The 18,546-nt window shown below is 42.4% G+C and overlaps 1 protein-coding gene across 8 annotated transcripts in view; it reads left to right on the top strand.

Annotated features, from left to right (window-relative positions):
- The window catches only part of Heph (polypyrimidine tract-binding protein 1 heph), a 384,945-nt gene that overhangs the window by 285,707 nt on the left and 80,692 nt on the right, over nt 1-18,546 (top strand). For all 8 annotated transcript variants that reach the window (XM_071698916.1, XM_071698922.1, XM_071698919.1 and 5 more), the window contains one exon: nt 6,691-6,840. In XM_071698916.1, the coding sequence (XP_071555017.1) occupies nt 6,691-6,840 (150 nt within the window). The remainder of the gene's footprint in view (nt 1-6,690; nt 6,841-18,546) is intronic.

The following is an 18,546-nucleotide window of genomic DNA, read 5'->3' as shown; positions in this document are numbered from 1 at the left end:
GCGAAATTGCGGTTCTCTCCCGATATATGCGTTCGTTTCGCGATACGAAAATGTTCGTGTTTTTCGATAGCATTTTTCACGTTTCGCCTCGAGTTCTATTTCCATTACCGCTAGTGCTGTAAACTATATTCGTTCAAAAACAGAATAGTCTACGAAATAAAATATTGTGGCACACTCGATGGAAATACCGACGAATATTTCGCGATAACCATCATATTTTAACGACTCGGGATTTCAATTATTTAATATCTACCTATATAATTTAAAAAAAATAAGGATTATATTTCTTGCCGTTGTCTTATAGCCTCTCGTGTGATCTCGTATTTCGTGTATGTATTTTATTGTTATTATTTTTAAATTTTAATTTATTCCAAACAATATGTTATTTATTATTCGTTTTAATTACGAAAAATTTTATGGTAGACGAATTCTTCTATGATTATCATTATTCAATTATTTTAGTACTGAGAAGGTTAAGTGAAGTCGAAACATTTACTGTTTATTCAATTCATTTATGAATAACATTTATTTTTAATATAACATCTTGATTTAGATCGTATTGTTGGCCGTTTGTTTCCTCGTTTAATTTGCAAACACGAGCTTAATATTTCAACAATTTCGCGATAACATTTTTACGAAATATATCGTCCTACACGCCTGTACTAATAATTTGTATGATTCTGTATCTTTGTTTCTGTAACGATTGGGGGAGAGTTGCATTTTGTGCGTCGGAAAAGGATAAACCTATAAAGAAATTAGCTGGCCGAGAAAGGTTGCTTTCGAACGTCGATCCGGAGTGTCCCCTCTTATCAATTATCATCGAACGAGGTCGAAGATTTACGCGGCTCGCCGCGCAACATTTATCTTCGTGCAAAAGGCAAGGCGAAAACGGCGAAAAGCCACGGTGCTTTTCCCCGGCTTTCCCTCATTTTGGAAAGTGCCACGGGGGCGAGCAAATAAGGCGGACGTATCCGACCGCCCATTACGGGATCGAAATCCCCGTTTTTTTTCCTTTGCGCTTTATTCGACCGTTTTCTGATCTCAAGTGTATCCACGATGTGGCCCCCTCGGTGGCTAATGCCGCGTTTAACTGCGTCCTTCGGGATCGATACGTAATCATTTTTATATCGGGCACGTTTCTGGATCTCGCAGTATCGAACGCGAAAGGAGAATATATCCGTCTTCGTTTTACTTTCCAGCGATATCCGGGATTCTCGGCTTTATCGCCGCGAATTCTCGGATCGCTTTATCGAAGGCAATTTGTATTATAGCCCGCGGCAGATAATTGGGACTTAATACGTCGTTTATCTTACATGCTCCGGACGGAGTGTACGCGAATTATATTATTAATGCAAGGCGCCACGTAAACACACAACAATGAACGCAGCGCGGCTGCAACATACGGCTGTTGTAACCTTGAGACAGAAGCGCAAAGCTTAGTGCGATTGATCTTGCATTATATGCAGCACTATGTGGAGCACAAGTTGTGTAATGTTCGTGAAACACGGAACGTGGATTCTCGGTACTGCACGTTTCTTAACGCGCGATAGAAAAATAAATGTACAATATATGAATCGTCTCTTTATCGCGATTCTTTGCCATACTTTAAATGTTTATTGTTCAATTATATTTAATAGCTGCATGTTCTTGTGTTTGGTTTATAGCTATTATGATAGATCTTTAATGAAATACCTTTAATGTCGTTATGAAATACCTTTTCTTTTATATAATAAATTCTGCAAGATAATCTAAACATTTCTTTATATAGATCACGATTTTTACGAAAATACGTAAAACAGAAATACGATTATTTTATACTACTGAAAAAAAATTCTCGCGTTACAAGAGAATGCATTTAGTAACATGAGATTTTGTTATACTCGTAATATTGTACAATAACAGATCGCAATGTACTTATTTATTTTACTCTCTCTCTCTCTCTCTCTCTCTCTCTCTCTCTCTCTCTCTCTCTCTCTCTCTCTCTCTCTCTCTCTCTCTCTCTCTCTCTCTCTTTCTCTACACCATATGTAGCATTAAGCCATATAACAATTTCATGAATATAACATTATTTTTCTACACAGGTAAAACTAATATCTCTTATGTACTGTAAACAAAATAATTTAATTCACACACTGGATTTTGAATTTTATTTTTTACAGTAGAAATAACAAAAAATACGCTCGCGTTTAGTAACTATATTTCTTTTAATATCATATATTTTTTGTAAATCCGCGATAATCGTTGACAGCGAAAAAGGGGTTGTTGTTTAGCTGAAAGATTGATCGTCATTTATCGCGTGTGTCAAAATATTCGAATTGGAACTCGCGATATCGATTCATTGGTGTATCTATCCGCCGTTTTCCGTAACGATCGTTTTTAATGATTGACATGATTGTGTAATAGGCAGCATCCGCTGCGGATGGCTGCTCTCATTTACAGATACCCTTAAAGCCGGCGGCTTGCAGTAGCGGCGCCGTAAAGATTATTGACGTGTTAACTTTGCTTTTACACGCTTTACCTTTGGCATGTACAGAACGCGCAAGGGATGAGAGTTACGATCACTTGCTTATCGTTCGCGCAAGATTTTCTACCGGCGCACTTCGCATCGGACGTAACGCATCTTCTGTAATTCCTTGCAACATCCTACGGCGAATCTACTATTACCACTGCTTTCTGCTTTACGGCACCTTGGGTGCTCGTGTAGAGTTTTATTAGAAAAATGCGCGTATAAAAATACGGATATACTATCTTTTTGCAGTAATTACGGAATCGCGACAACGTAATTTGCTCCGCGTCTGAATAATTCACGCGCGCTCGAATTTTACGGCCAATGAGAGTTGGATTTAATATTTAAATAACTCGGACATTAAAGGATAATGTATAATCCTATTATTAATATTATTAAAATTGGAGATATTTTCGAATTATTTTGTATCACGGACCTTTAAATTAAATCGCCATTCCTCTTTTTCTCGTGTCGAAATTGCCATTGGAAATTTTTATCAATCACGCGTGTGGCGTGTATGATGATATGTAACATCGGAAAATGTATAGCCCCCGTGTCAGACAAGAATGCACGCTATCGCGACCGTACAGCGGCGCATTTGTCAATAAATCAGATCGCAGGGTCACGTTCGACTTTCGGTGGCGCCCGCCGTTGTGACGCACGAGGCTCACATGGCCTATTTCCTACGAACGATTTTCCGCGAATTGCCTCTATTATGCCCAATTATCGGCTCCAACGAAGCCTGCCTCTTCGGACGATAACGAGAAGGAGAGAGGCAACTTCGGAGCAAACCTCCGACTCACTTCCAACATGGGGAAAAAAATTAGAAATCAAATAAATTTCTCGCGTTGTCAGTGATCATTGTTGTTAAAAATGGACACACGTGCGACCGTATTGAACAACTAGGGACTCCGAGGTGACGTTTTAGAACGTGGTCGAGCAAATGAGTAAGGGTCGAAGGTGGACGAGGGTGCTAGTCTCACCCTATGTACGATCAAAGTGGAGAACCTGGAAACACGCGCGTCGTCCAGACTCGACGGGAGGGATGGTGGTGGTGGTGATTCTTGAGGCCATTCTCGACGGTAAATGAACGTCACTTGAAGCGAATCTTGTTTACGCGACGACCGCGTTTCTCCACGGCGGCGTGATTTCCGCGTACACGTCGGAAAAACACCGAGCAATTAGGGCCCTTCTTCCCTGAATTCGACGTCCACTCACGTCGTATCTCGGCCTTCCTGGAATTAACACTCGCGGAATTTTTCGTGTCGCCGTCATTTTTTCGTATTTAGGTCCGATTCCTCCAATATATGATTAACGCTTGTTTCAACTAATTTTACGTTTTTTGTAACATAATTACCGTGTTGCAATCGACTTTATGACATAGACATAGGAGAGCACTGCTGCTGATTGCTCCGTTATTCCCATTTGTTTTCTCGTTTAACGAAGAAACCTCCAACTAGAGTCGATCAAGAAAATCAGGAAGTTATTATTTCGCGTAGAATCAAGAGCGTACAAGATGGAGTTGTTTTCTCGCGCGTTAAGACAGGGCTTCTAATTGATAGATCCAGTTTCGGTGATTGATTTTTTTATTTGTTGCATATAAGGTTTACAAGGTACTAATAGCAATTATTAACAATTGATTGAGATTTTCTTTCCTTATTTATCTTTTTATATTCTTGTATATGCTTCATTGTTGTAAAGAAATATAAAAAGAATATCTTTTTCTCGAAGTTTTGCAGCCAAAACGATTGAATCACGGTCGTTCCATTGCGACTTTGACCTGTTGAGCTAGAAACACTTTTTATAACGAGTTATCGTCGGCCACCCTCGTCATGGAAGCCGCCTTATTACGACGCCGGCATACCACCGCGATACGGCACGTCAACTCGCTTATAATCTGATTTCATTGTTGTGTCGTCGTCGCCGTCGTCGTCGTCGCGGCAGTTCGTACAAGCGAGATTAAAGCGTGGTCGCAAAAGGGACGTCGGTAAAATTGAGGAGAGCGTAAAGGAACGTCGGCCAGGGTTGATTTTTAATTCATTCACAGGTAGTCGAGTACTGTTGGACACAACTCGCCGGACCTTCTCTTATAGTCGAGTTAATGCCAGTCAACCCCGGTGTTTATGAGGGATAATAAACCGTTTAACTCTCCCTGGATTTTCCTATTAAGTATTCAGACAAATTCGCCTTACATATAAGTTGAAAATTTACAAATAATTTTCAGGATAAATATACATATATATATTTTTGAATGTCAGCAAAATTATCGATCATTTCTAGATAATATTTGATCTATTACATTTTTTATAGGCAGTATATAATGTGACTGTATGTGGTTCCGTTTGTAAATTGATTCGGCTTATGAAATGAACACGTTATAACTTGAAAATTTCCATTTAATTTGTATTCTATTTCATTACCGTGAAATATTTATATTTCCCCTGTGCCATACACATAAACCCGTTCGCGCGATTAATTGATCAACTAATTAATTAAATCAATTATCCGCTAATAACTCGTAATCTACAAATTATTTTTAATTATCCGCTTATTCTTGTTCTCTTTTACTTTGTATCGATTGACACGCTCAAATAAAAATATCCGCCACTCGTTCGAGCTCCATTCCGGGATGTGAAAGAGGGAAGGGGGATTAAGGATGGGGCGCCTCTGAAATATCCATCTTCCTTAACCCGGTAAGAAGCGCGTTTTCCGATCAGTTAAGCCCGACTAAACCTCAGCGACGTTCCTAAGAGAGCCTTGGAACGGGCTAGGAAAAGCGGTAAGGAAAAAAAGATGAGGAAAAGTGACGGTGAAGCCAAGAGAGAGGAGGAGGAGGATGGCTTTCGGAGGGTTCTTTCCGAAGCGAGGAAGGTGGAAGCGTCGTGCTCTCGAGTTCGACTAGATAGAGCTGTGATTGAAAACACCGCCCCCGGCAGCACGAGCTTCGAGCACTTAAGTGTGCGTACACACACGTACGCAACGAGGGTATATACGTACGTGTATATCTCGCGCGTTCTTCGACTTCCCGCCGCCGCATATGGAATAATATAAGCGGCCGGGATTGCGAACTCGTCCGGGAATTTGATAAGTTCCTCTCTGCCTCGCGCGCGAAAATGAATCCCGAGTGAAACTTTTGCCGGGCTGGCTAACCGCATCTTTTTCTCCTAGAACCCATGCGGAGGCTCGTTTCCTGCGTGCGCCCGCGTCGTAAGAGCGCGATATGACCCTTCCCCATCCGGTGGTTTTGTAGCGTGGAAAATTGACATTATCTCTTTATTATAGTATCAAGTGCAGGTATACACTAATCATGCAGATTGCACCGTCTTTATGCCCTGTTTTGTTAGCGATAACTTCGATCTTCGTCTTTGTGTTTATCGATTTTCGCTAATCGTTGGTCAACCCCGTCTTGGAGATAAAAGAGATTTATTAAACTTCTCCGGCAAAATCTGTGTATCTATATGTCGCAAGTGTATCTATATTTCGTGTAATTCGTTTTTTTTGCAAAATTTTTAGAAAATCCACAAAAAAACCGGGATATTATGGAATGAATAAAAATTACACAATTTTACTAGTGATTTTGCAAAATCCTAGGTTGAGTGAAATTGTGAGTTAAAATTTTTATTAATTTATATTTATAAATATATTATAATATAAATTATATTTATATTTATATTAATAATTGTTATTTATTCTACAATATCCCGGTTTTTTATGGATTTCCTATAAGGGATTTTGCAAAAAACGAATTATACTAAATCCCTGTGACCCCAATATATAATATTTAAAAGACAAAACATTTAATCGCGTATAATAATAGCGTATCTTTGGTAGGAATATATGCAAGATTATTACAAATGTTATTACAATATCTATATTGGGGTTCATACGAAATAAACTGGATAAATGTAAATATGTACATTGAAGCGTTAAACGTTAGCTATATTTAAACAGTTATTAAATTGTATTGTATATATACAATACAACAAACGGGATATAGGCATGGGGGGGGGGACAATAACAAGATTATTTTTTTAGATGTTACATGATCCTAACATCTTTTCTTATTTATGAGTCCATTATATCTTTTTTTCCTTTCTGGGCTATATATTTATGGTGAGCTAGACATTAAGTTCTCAGCTCATTCTATCCGACAACTCACCAGGGATCCATTCTTTTTGTTCCAGGTTAAGCTCGACAAAAGTCACAGCGGCAAACCTTCCAGAGTCATTCATATTAGGAACATACCTAACGAGGTGACAGAGGCAGAGATCATCCATCTGGGTCTGCCGTTCGGCCGTGTCACCAATGTACTTGTTCTCAAAGGCAAGAATCAGGTAAGTCCAGTTTAATTACAGACGTTTACGCGACTGTCTATTTCAAACTATTTAGAAAGACGCATACAAGATCGTTGTAAATCGTTACTTGCTGCTGACAGTAGCGCAGGCTAAAAGTAATGATATAGAATTAACACACAAAAGAAGAAGAATTCCGCGGAAGAATATCCTATTTACTCGGGCTGCTCGATCGCAAAATCTCTCAGCGCTGCGTTGTACTGAACGACGACGTCGTTCAGTACAACGACGCCGTTTACACGTGCTCTGCGACATTGCACACTTGCCAGGCGGAGATGGGAGTGCTGCAGCACGCGAGAGAGAGAAAGAGAGAGAGAGAGAGAGAGAGTTTGTGCCACATGACGCGTTTCGACCGGCGCGATATGGATGCAATAGCGTGCAATAGCGGAGACAATCGAATCGCCGATACGCGGTCGAATCGATTCGACTCGAGTTGAGTCCAGTCGAGTTGGCGATCGTCCGTTTAAGCATTATTATCCATTATTACCCGCGCCGCGCTCCACTCCACGTCGCGACAAAGGCGAACCGTGTTCTCTACCCCATGGAAACGCAACCCCTTGATGTACCGTCATTCTCGACACTCTCTGACCCACCCGGCAGCGCGCCCTTTCTATCGATGCTCGTTTGTGACGCTACACGCATTGCAAGGCTATTATTTCGTACGGTGAGAGCCGGTTTATATCGAGTTGCAGTCTCGGTTTATCGAACGACGTTTCCCATCGACTAGCTTGTCTCGCTCTCGTGTTATCCGCATAGAATGCATAGATGTTGCGCTTATAAACGCACTTACGGACTCCCTTGCTTCGGTTGTTTTTTTTTTCGGTGGTTTCGGATTCCATTGATTCTCAGAATTTTATCGTATTCGTCAGATCATTTATATATTATTTAATACTTTATTTTTTAAAATATAAATATTGTTGAAAGCTTGTATTCGGGTATAAAGAGAAATCCTCCATTAGCGAGGAAATAAATTATCTTTCACGTTTCAGTAGTTGTGATTTGGTTTGTATAAATTTTAATGCTTCCTCTTTACTGCGCGCGCCACGGTTGGATCAAAATCCGACGGAATGGCAAATTCAGACCAATTTCGTGGCATAACTATCGTAGCGGCGCGATCGAGTTTTACGAACGATACTAACCATCCGCGATCTCTCCCGGAGCACGCTCAATTACGCATAAACGAAATTACGCGAGCGCGCGCGAGCGTCGTTCCGGCCTGCGTGATCAAAATATCAAATTCGCTTTGGTGGTATTAATTTCCCTGCCCGCACGTGCGACAATACTCGCCGGAAGGTTAACATCGTTTCATGAAGCTCTGCGGGTTTGCGACGTGCGTCGTCGGCAACGCGACGGCGTATTCAAATAATGACGCTTGTCCATCTCTCGACTTCGCGCCCGTATGCGATGCAATCGCGGTAAGTGGTCCTCAGATATCCTCGGCTGCTTCGTATCTCTTATCCACGCGTTTACAATCAATTTTCTTGGGAGAAGTATGGCTGCGTCATTATCTCGACACGAATATTCGTCATAAGTTTAATGGAACAAAAATAATGTAAAGAAAATGATGTTTTATGTTTTATTATCTTATAGATTATATAATATTACATAATTTAATATTAAATTTAATGTTATTTACATGTGCTATATTATTTTCATATTTATATATTATTGCTTCGTGCTTAATTTTTAGTAATGAAGAAAATTATTAATTTGAAGATTTTTTGCGTGAGAAAAAGTTGGATTATATGTTTTTTTTTTATAAATTACTTTCACATTGTTCTATGCTATTTCCGTCGCATAAAAATAGAGCTTTATATAAAAACGAACAACGCACGCCCAACGCACTGTCACAATGTCTCTACAAAATCCCACAAGTTCCAGTTGCAATGATTACTCTCAGCAATGTAAGCACGGATTGCAAAAAATGGGCCAACAGCTTCATATTGTGTATACCGTGCCAGATTTTGAACAATGTAGATAGTCAGCATACCGAAACTTCGTATATTCTCTTCGCGTTTAAAATACACAAAAAAATTCAGGTTTCACGCGTTTTGATACTTTAGAAATTAATAACTATATTTCTCGAAATAACGTATATTTAATAATAACAGAATCCACTTTTAATATCTTATCGTCATACAAAACCCGGTATTAAAAAGCAGAGGGGTTTATATATAAAAAAGGTCTGTTTATAATTTAAATACATATCTGGTAAATGTCAGCTGAAAATTCACGGAATATTTCATTAATTTTACTGATAAACGATTACGTTTAAATAATACGGGATTATATTATCCTATCTTTTTTAAATCTCGCTTTAACGTTTGTGCTCGTGCCAGAGAGGCCGATCAATGATTCGTTTGAATTTACTGGCGGTGCACCGAAATCCGCTTTACCGCAAATTATTCCGGAGGGGGTGTTTTTCATGCCGGCGGTTCCTCGAGCTCGCGCAAAATTTTTTCGATACGAATTAATGGCGAATCGTCTGAAATCATGGGAGGGGTCGTGCGAGCGGCAAGGATGTGATTTGAGGATGGACGGGGCTTCGAAAGGGGATTAAATTGGAACACCGAGTATTCATCATAGCTTACCGAGCGGGGAATATTTGAATAACTTGTAAATCCCTCGAACGCGTATTTGATGGCGCGTTTCGATTTTGAATTCTCCCACGACTCATTTTAGTTTCCCCTATGCCGATGTCTAACCACCCCTCTGTATTCCCGATTTGATCATACTCCTCCGCTGAACCCTTCGTTGTAATTTGCTAAAACATCGTTTTAGTCAAAAGTGATTACTCATTACGTCGATAAACGATCGCTTCCTCCAATTTTGCTTCAAAGTATTACTTGTTGGGGGGGGGGAGGGCTGCGTTTATTAACAAAATGATTGGAGCGCAAAATTTTGAGTTGATGTGTTTAACAATCTTAAAAATTCGTTTATATAGAAAAATATATATATATTTCTGTGCATATCTTTACGCGCATTGTGTAGATTAAAAGCATTCTTAATTTTCTTTTTTGTTCGAAGCGGTTTTTTCGGCTCGTACACTGTAATAAAAAGAGTGGAATTAATTCCGCTAATTAGAATACGATAACGCCATTACGATCTCGTTATTTCGTTTGCGTTTCGAGAAATTTGAATCCTTTGGGTACAAAATCAGGGATATATATGGAATGCATGAACCTTTCATCGTTTGCATGTCGCTTCAAAGCGCATTGCCTAATCAGCGTGGTTAATTGCAGCATACGCTTTGCACGAGATACGCAATAGGCGAAGCGTCCCTATTCGGAATCCATTAAATGACTGCGCTATAAGCGGACACAGAACTCCTTCAAAGGAATGTTTGCTCAACCATCATTACATTACGCGAGTCTTGCGGGGTAATTCTCTATTTATACCATAATACATCTTCATTGCGCGAACAACTTCAACAAAAATTGGATTACCTTGGGTATCGAGTATTCGCCGTGCAAGATATTTTCGATCTTACACGTTGCATGCACGACATAAACGTAACGACAACCATTCTCGCAGAAAGGATAAATAATTCTCACGTTTTTTTTAATGCTTTTTAATGCATCTCAAGTTTACTTTGAAAAGTGTTTTATATGCACACAGTTGAAAATAATTTTATCGAGATAAACGATCGGAAGGCTTATCCCAATGTCAGTATCGCTCTTGTAGGGCGATATATCTCATGTAAGATATCTCATGTAAGATCGCGATGCGTCATACGCACACGTGCAGTTTTGCGGGAATTTCGCGCGTTGCGCGAGCATCGCCGCCGCTAATGCGTATGTAATTTGCACGAGGGGTAAATCTCTTCATCTGGCTCAATGCGGCGAACCGGTGCATCGATGCATTACTTTAATCCCCCGCCCGGTATAAACTGCGGCCCGGCTCGATTCGCATTATCATACCTGTTGTGCGCCACCGTATTAGAGTTATCAGTGCGCGTATGCATGGGGTATGCACGCGAACATTAAATGCACTCGCATAATCTCGGGGGGCGCGTCGACAAAGCCTCGTCGTCGGCGATCCACACTGAAAGCCAGTCGGGTGACCCGGTGATTCTCACAAATTCGTACGTAACAGAACGCGGTTTCATCGGTCGTTTACGGACCGACAATTTTCGATCGTCTCGCGCGATGAGATCGTCTTTCGCACACACGACTATTTTTCCTTGGTTGCCCGTAGACAAACTGCGTGGAATTTCATTTCGACACTGCTTGCTCTTGCCGAAACCTTCTTTCATCTATATATTTTTACGAGAAACGAAAGTTCATATACGTTATAGAAAAACATTCGAACTGCAGTCCGATAATTTCGTAATTATCTAACGAATAGGAATCTAATTTACCCAAAATGCGATAACGTGGACAATACGATTTACTACTTACTACCGTAACCATCATGAACAGGAATTACAATTGTAATAATCAGGAAATTATGGGCAACAGTTACAACCATTAGCCGCAGCTGAGAAGGCTCTCCCAGGTGGAATTACGGGGCAAATCGCAGACACGCTCTGTGTTTCGTAAATGCAATTTCCCGACCACCGGCGGCCTCGTTCAGGAATCGCGATTCGCCCTCCTCCCCGACCGCGTTTTCGACGGCGTGTCCGCCCGCGGCGGCTAAGACAATCCCTAAGTAACTCGATCAAGTGGGGAAACTCGCGTTATTATCGTACACCCGAGCTTAAGCTTCCCAATTACACGCAAACAAACGGCCACGACGACGACGACGAGGACGAGGACAACGACGGGGACGATGGGGAGGACGAGAGGAAGCGCATGTCCATTACGACGCAGTAGTAAATCGAGTTTCACGATGAACCCGCCGGTTCCCGGGCCGGCCTGACCCCCGCGGGCACTTTCGCCGTGTTTGCTTTGATTCGAAGTTTCCGGTTAAGTTGGTTACCGGAACGGTCTCTTTGTTCGATCTCGCAAATTCCCGCGCCGCCGTCCCCTCTCGCCTCCCGCTTGCGGATTTTCCGCGCCATTCGACACGAACGCGCGGCCCTATCGTATCGGCCCTTCGGACCAGCGAGATTTATCTCGCGGGCTTCAATTTGACGAAGGAAATGCCTATCGCTCGTAGGAAGTCCAAAAAACTTGTCGCGTTTGCCACCGCCGTTTGCGTTTTAAAAGTCCGTCGCAAATTGTGTGGATATGACACATTTATTCAATGCAATGTATGTATTTTTTAATTATGTGCAAAAAACTTTATAATAATAAAAATATTTTTACGCCCCTAAGATAAATATAACGCACGTGCCTTCGGGGAGGCGCGTAGATCGTTGGAAAACAGTCTACTTTATTTATCAATATTGAACAACGCGAATTTCTTTCTCTGTTCTACGCCGGCGGTTTTTCCGTACTGTTGATTCGCCATTAGGCTGTTTTCCCACCGCGCGCATGCTTCAATTTCGCGCAAATATCAGTCAGTTAGACACGCATTGGCCGGAGTTTGATTTTTCTGTTTCTCTTCGTTTTAATTAACGGGCGCGAGCGCCCGTAGGGGCCGCGCCTCTCTACGCTGGATATCCGGCGTAGGGTGCGGCCCGGCGAGGAAAAAAGAAACGGAGGAAAAGGAAAACAACTATCGATCAACTATTCCCGGCATTAGAAATGTATTTCTGCCGCGCTTTGTTTAATCCTCGTGCGCGCGCTGTCGGCGAGCTTTCCCCATTCGCCGCCCGCCGCTGTGTTTGCTCGGTCTCCGCCCTTAGGCGGCCTCCGACTTTCGCGGCCGGTGTTCGATCTACAAAAGCGACAGCCGGCGGCCGTGCCTGCAGAGTATCCAAATACTAGCGTAGGCGTTTGTTACACCGGAACCTCCTAGGATTTCAGTTGATGCGTGCTCATCAGCCAGATCTCCTTTTAATCCTCGACGAACGCGGCCCTTCGACACACGGCAGACGCATTATCCCACCTGAGTTTCTCGGATTCGATTGTTATCTTTGTCCGTTAAATTCGCGTTAAACTCGATATGCTTAGCGTAACGCAACACGGAAAAAAAGGATTTGCTACTATACGGACAACTAACATTTTTTGCTGCGAGAGCTAATTAATTTTGCAATAATAGCAAAACCTTTTGCTGCAATAGCAAAGTTCAGCAAAACTGTTTGCTATTGCAACAAAATGTTTTGCTATTATTGCAAAATTAATTAGCTCTCGCAGCAAAAAATATTAGTTGTCCTATATTTAACAAATAGATTTGCTGTTGCAGCAAAACCTTTTTTTTCCGTGAATGTGTACATTATCAAGAGAGAGTAGACAAAAAAAATACCAAATATTCTGCGCCAGATTATGAATATTATACTCTTCTTGCAATCTTATCTCAATGTAGGTCACTATTCATTTATAAAAATTGATATGAGATCGTTATCTCGTAAATAAACGATAAGAGAGTAAATGTACGATGGTATTTAATGCTTTCGGTACCGGAGTGTGTATCACCGAGTATTTGTAACCCGAGTCCCTGTTTGTCTTTCATCTAGAATCTCGTTTCTTGCGCGAGGAAAATATCCGCGAGGTGCCACGGTGCCCGTTTTCAGAGACATCAATCGCAATCGCTCGTACATGTAATTTAATTAAGAAAGGGAGAACGAGAAAGCGAACGGGAAGGGGAAAATCCTTTCGGCGAACTCTTATATGATTAACGGCGACAATTTCAATTTTTGGCTAATTAATTTGCCGAGTGAACGACGCGCTGTTAAAAGGGCTGCAAAACGGAGCACGGGGTCGCGCGAACTCGGAAAAGGTCGGAGCCGGGAGTGAAAATAGTTGTAAGGGCAGAAGGTTACGATAATGCCGCGGGCGGGGAAACGTAATACTTAACTAATGACGGTAATATTAATATATATATTTTTTTTAATTTAATTTAAATTCAATTAAAGTTATATCCCGCAATAGCAGTCGTCGCCCATTGCTGGCGGAAGTGATGATCACATGACGGAAGAAAGGAAGGAAAGGTAAAGGGTAAAAAAGAAATCGATCATTTGAATTTTGTTTTGTGCTCAAACGGCACATATACTTACTCTAATTGTTGTACCGCGTTTGTTTTCTCTTTCCGTATTCGCGATAACTTTTTTTTACGCAAGTCTAACGATTCTTCTTTCGTTCGTCCATGAGTCTTTGTTCCCACGATAAAGCGCGACGATGGTGCAGAAGTGTCCGGTAATTCGCGGAAACGATTGACCTTGCCGCGAGTTGTTGTTAAATGTTAATTTTGAGTGATCTCTCTTACAAGTACGATTCGCGCGAGGAAAACAATTTTATTGTTAAACAGCAGAAAATAAAATTTCCCGTTAGCGAGTCTCGGGGCAGTTTGAAGCCAAGTTTCTCGCGTTCGTCGAAACCGCATCGAGAGCTCGCAAGGAGACGTGCTCGAATACTCGGCCGCGACGCCGCGCCGGTCGCGCGTTACGCGACACGCGCGTATTTAGATTGAAATGAAATTTCCATTATGCAAATGCGCGGATGCATGGAATGCGTGACCGTTCGCGGGGGCTGAGCTATCGATTCGCTCGCTCGCGGCATCGCGTGCAACGCACCCGTTTATCTAAATACGATCTGCCGTCTCCTCGAAACTCGACCCACTTTTTGCGTCCGCCAATGTCATTTTAATACGCTTGCTTTTTGTGCGTGACGAATCGTCTCTCATTTCGGTAATAAATAATAATTCTGCTTTTATTCCGCTGAAAATCCATGTCGTCTAACTGCTTGAGAATGAATTCCGGAAAACTCAGGAGAACGTCGGAAACGAAGGAAAGCGTATCTCCTTAAAGCCAAATATAATTCAATCTTTCTTGATTCTCGAATGTGAAATGTGAATCGGGTGGATGTATTACGTACGTTATTAGCGTGTAAAGAGAGAATTTGCGTGGATTAAAAATTTATAATTCGAATCAACCGTACTACATATCGTGAATTCTACGAGGACGACGTAACATACACTATTTGAAATTCTTGAATGGATATATCACTGTCATTTAGAGAGATTCAGATTTTATAACGGGTAATGGATATTAACGTGCACGATATATAATTTGCCACGGATTTATTTCCTGTGTATTTCCGAAAACGAGCTACACGACGAAAATGTCTCGAAGAGAAGACTTGAGGGCGCGGCTTGTTCCAATTTTGCAAGCAAGCGTACCTCGCAGAATTTTACGGGCTAAGAGAGAAACTAAAGTAACGGTACGATATCAGGAGGCTCGAGACAAGAGGGCGGAAGGGAAAAAAGGCTCAGCTTGTCGAGCACAGAAAACGCGGCAACGACAATTTTCATCCACTTGCATCTATCGTGGAAAATAATTATACACGGAGTGCTTATCAAAATATGCATTAATCTATTTATTGTAATTAGCTGATAATTTATCAATTATTTGCGGCTTCCATTACGTTCTATTTTAGTGCTCTTACGTGGATTATATACCGCTCGTATCTACGACGGATTTGCGTTCCGAAATTGGCCGAATATCTGCCGCAGCCGCGATCGAACTCTCGTTTAATCTCGTGATTTCGTTAGCGATTGCGCATTTTAATTCGTGCCCGCGCGATTGCCATTTTTCCTGAACATCCAATTTGCGCGAAACGTTAATCTCGTTTCCTCGTTAATACGTCTCATGGTCTCCTCCGTCCCTCCCGGCGTTACGGGCGAGAGATAGAAATTCATCCCTCGTACGTGTGCAGCATCCTTTAAAGTTTAAGACGGCCGGCCGGGCGACGGACGTACGTTGAGCCTTCGGCGAGTGAAAAGCTCGACCCTAGTCGGTCGCAAGCGCGTCGACAGACGGCGACTGCAATAGCGTGACGAGATAACCGTTCCGCGACGTGTCTCCCTTTCTTTTTTTTTTATGTGCTGCACAAGCTGCAATTGCGGGCGCGCGAGTTCCTTTCGCGTATGGTCCCTTGATGTCGTTTTTAATTGTCCATTACGAAGATAATGGACGTTAGCGTTACGGGCGCCGTACATAATACGACGTTGACGAATTTTAATTACGAGTAGAAACAACGTGCGCGTCAAAAGACCGCGAGGAACATCGTTAGTCACGGGTACGCCGCAGATCTTTCTTGAAAATTATCCAAACAAGTGCGCGATATCCACTCCGAGCTTAATGATGATGCGATTCGGGACGAATAAAACCGTATTCACGCCACGAATATAAGCAGAGTATCCCTTTCTTCTATAACGTCCGTTCCATTTATGTCCGCTGTTTTTACGGCCGTCTATTTTCCTCCGCGACCAATCGCACGCCGACATTCCCTTTTTTTTAAATCCCCGTTAAGAACCTTTCTCGGACCTTGGTGCTAGAGTGCTACGCGAAATTTTCCGACGGTTCCTCGAAGGGGAAAAGGCTCCTTTAGGCCGCGACTCTGTTCGCGAATTCGGGAGGGCGATTCGGCCGAATCGTGAAACGCGGAAACTTTCGGCCGTCATCGCGAACGTGTATAGCTGCGGTATACGTTTAGAGAGAGTGGTCACGTCTCGAAACGGGTTAAAGACTTTTACGACCGGCCTCTGGAAACACGTTTCGCTGCCGTTCCGTGCCGTTCCGTTGCGGGAAGGGTCGAGTTCTCGGTTCGCTTCAGACGTCTCGCGAGACAGCCTCCCTCCGTGACGGAGTTGCGGACGAGAGCACTCGCGCGTTTTTTTTTATGACTGTAAACGACGTAAAAAAAAAAGGAAGAAAGACGAACGCGGGAGTTAACGAAGTTTCATACACCTTCACTTCGTCGCCGGAAGTTTGTGCGTTTACGCGCGATGTAGGCACTGACGCGTCGATAATTTGCTGCTAATCGCAGTTTCACGAACGAGCGGGAATAACAACACTTCGTTGGAATAGAATCGTGCAATTGTGTGCACGGTATACAATAATACCTTATACAATACGATTTACACGCGATCCTATGAGCTGGAATAATTGCAAAAAGAATTGTATGTGCAATTATAAGGATTAATGCGAGTTTATATTTAGTTCCTCGCCGCGCGCAAAAAGAGAAAGACGAGTGACGAGTATATTTTAAAAGTAATCGCATAATCTAAAATAATTATGTCAATTAATAATTCGCAAATTACTTTTTTTTTTAACGTAAACTGTACGCAACGATAAACATTCAGACAATTACCGTAGAGAGAGCGCGGTCGTTGTTGCGCGGTTGCATCGCCGCGCCGGTCTCACTCACATCTAGAGCGCATGGCAAAAATATCACCAGTAGACGTTGAAAAATACTCATCGTAACTACGTTGTCGTGGTAAATAGTGGCGCGAAATAAGAAAAACGGCGTTAAAATATGACGCGATGCATCCAGTGGGATACGAGTGAAACTTCAGTCTCAAATTTTCAAACTGGAAATTTGTTGGCTACGTGCCGCATGAGGAAGCACCTCGGAGACTTAGTAAAATTAATTACTCAAGATGAGGGCGGAATTAATGATCTAAAGAATGGAAAAACTGACGCAAAATTTCTCCGAGAATTTGAATTTATTTGACTAATTAAAAACTCGTTCGTCCATAATTTTTTGATTTCTCTTTTTACATAATGCGTTTCACACCTCGGACGTCGAACTATCGTTAACCTGAACTACTGAACGAGATACACCGAAATACTTGGAGGCCAGCTAAACGCTCAAAATAGAAGAAGCGTTCTCGCTCTGTCCGGTGCGATACGATCGATTTGCTTGGACGCGCAAGGCCGATTAATAAATTGCTTCCGTTCAATTATAGGCCGTGATAAATCGAGCCGTCTACAGGTAGTCGCCTGGCTCGTCAGCGAGGAAATTGAGCGACGCCCCCCCCCCCTCTCTCTCTCTATCTCTCTTTCCCTCTTGCACGATCGGGCACGTACATTCACATATACGCATATAGCGAGAGAGTACACCCTCTCGCAAAGTTGGGAGGGAAAATTGAAAAGTTAGTCCCGGCGAGATTGACTCCTCCCGACCTCGGGGCGGATCGTTCGTGGATGTTTCCGCGGGAGTTAAACCGGAGGAAGCTTCGCTGAGCGCTTCGTTGAAATCGGCTTTTTTTGTGTTAGTCGTAATAATGCGGTTATCCGGATTCGATAGTGTCACGTAGACGTGTCGCGAATAAAGTTTGCGAAACTTGTTTGCAGGACTTAAGTTTGTGAACTTTTCGCAACCTCACTTTATCGCGTGTCATTCAATGTTGAATGTAGGATACGTAACGTCCTTCATGGAGAACGCGTCGCTAATACTTTTTTATTAGCGTTACCGCGTTACCGCGCGCTTCGAATTCGCGTTAATGCATCGCCGCTGGCCCATGAAATGAGGATAAAAATGCAAATTTTCGCGGGGGGCGTTAGTCCTGTATCGGGAAAATATCGTTCGGAACGAATCTACACGCACGAGCGAGCAATGCCGGCGTGCCCAGAGTGTCGTACGGTCGGGCGAACGACAAATTCGTCGTCTCGACATCGTGGAAGGTAACTCGGTTAAGCGACAGGATCAATGCCGGGGTTATACTCGGCCCCGGTCTTAAGCGAGTTACTTTAATCCAATCGCAAACAGGATGGGATCCGATTAACCCATGTTAGCCGGTTATTTCCAGCGATCCTGGATCGAGCTGAGCTTCGAGCTTCTCGCACTGTTCTCGGCCTACGCTATATTTCTTTCGTATTTTAACAACGAGGCTTTAATATTGCTCGTTAAAACGAGATGA

This window comes from Temnothorax nylanderi, unplaced genomic scaffold (assembly GCF_030848795.1).
Source record: "Temnothorax nylanderi isolate EJ_2023f unplaced genomic scaffold, tnyl_v1.0 TNYL_tig0017_pilon, whole genome shotgun sequence".
Lineage (NCBI taxonomy): Eukaryota > Metazoa > Arthropoda > Insecta > Hymenoptera > Formicidae > Temnothorax > Temnothorax nylanderi.
Note: the sequence above shows the minus strand (reverse complement) of the source record. Positions and strands in the feature narration are given on the sequence as shown.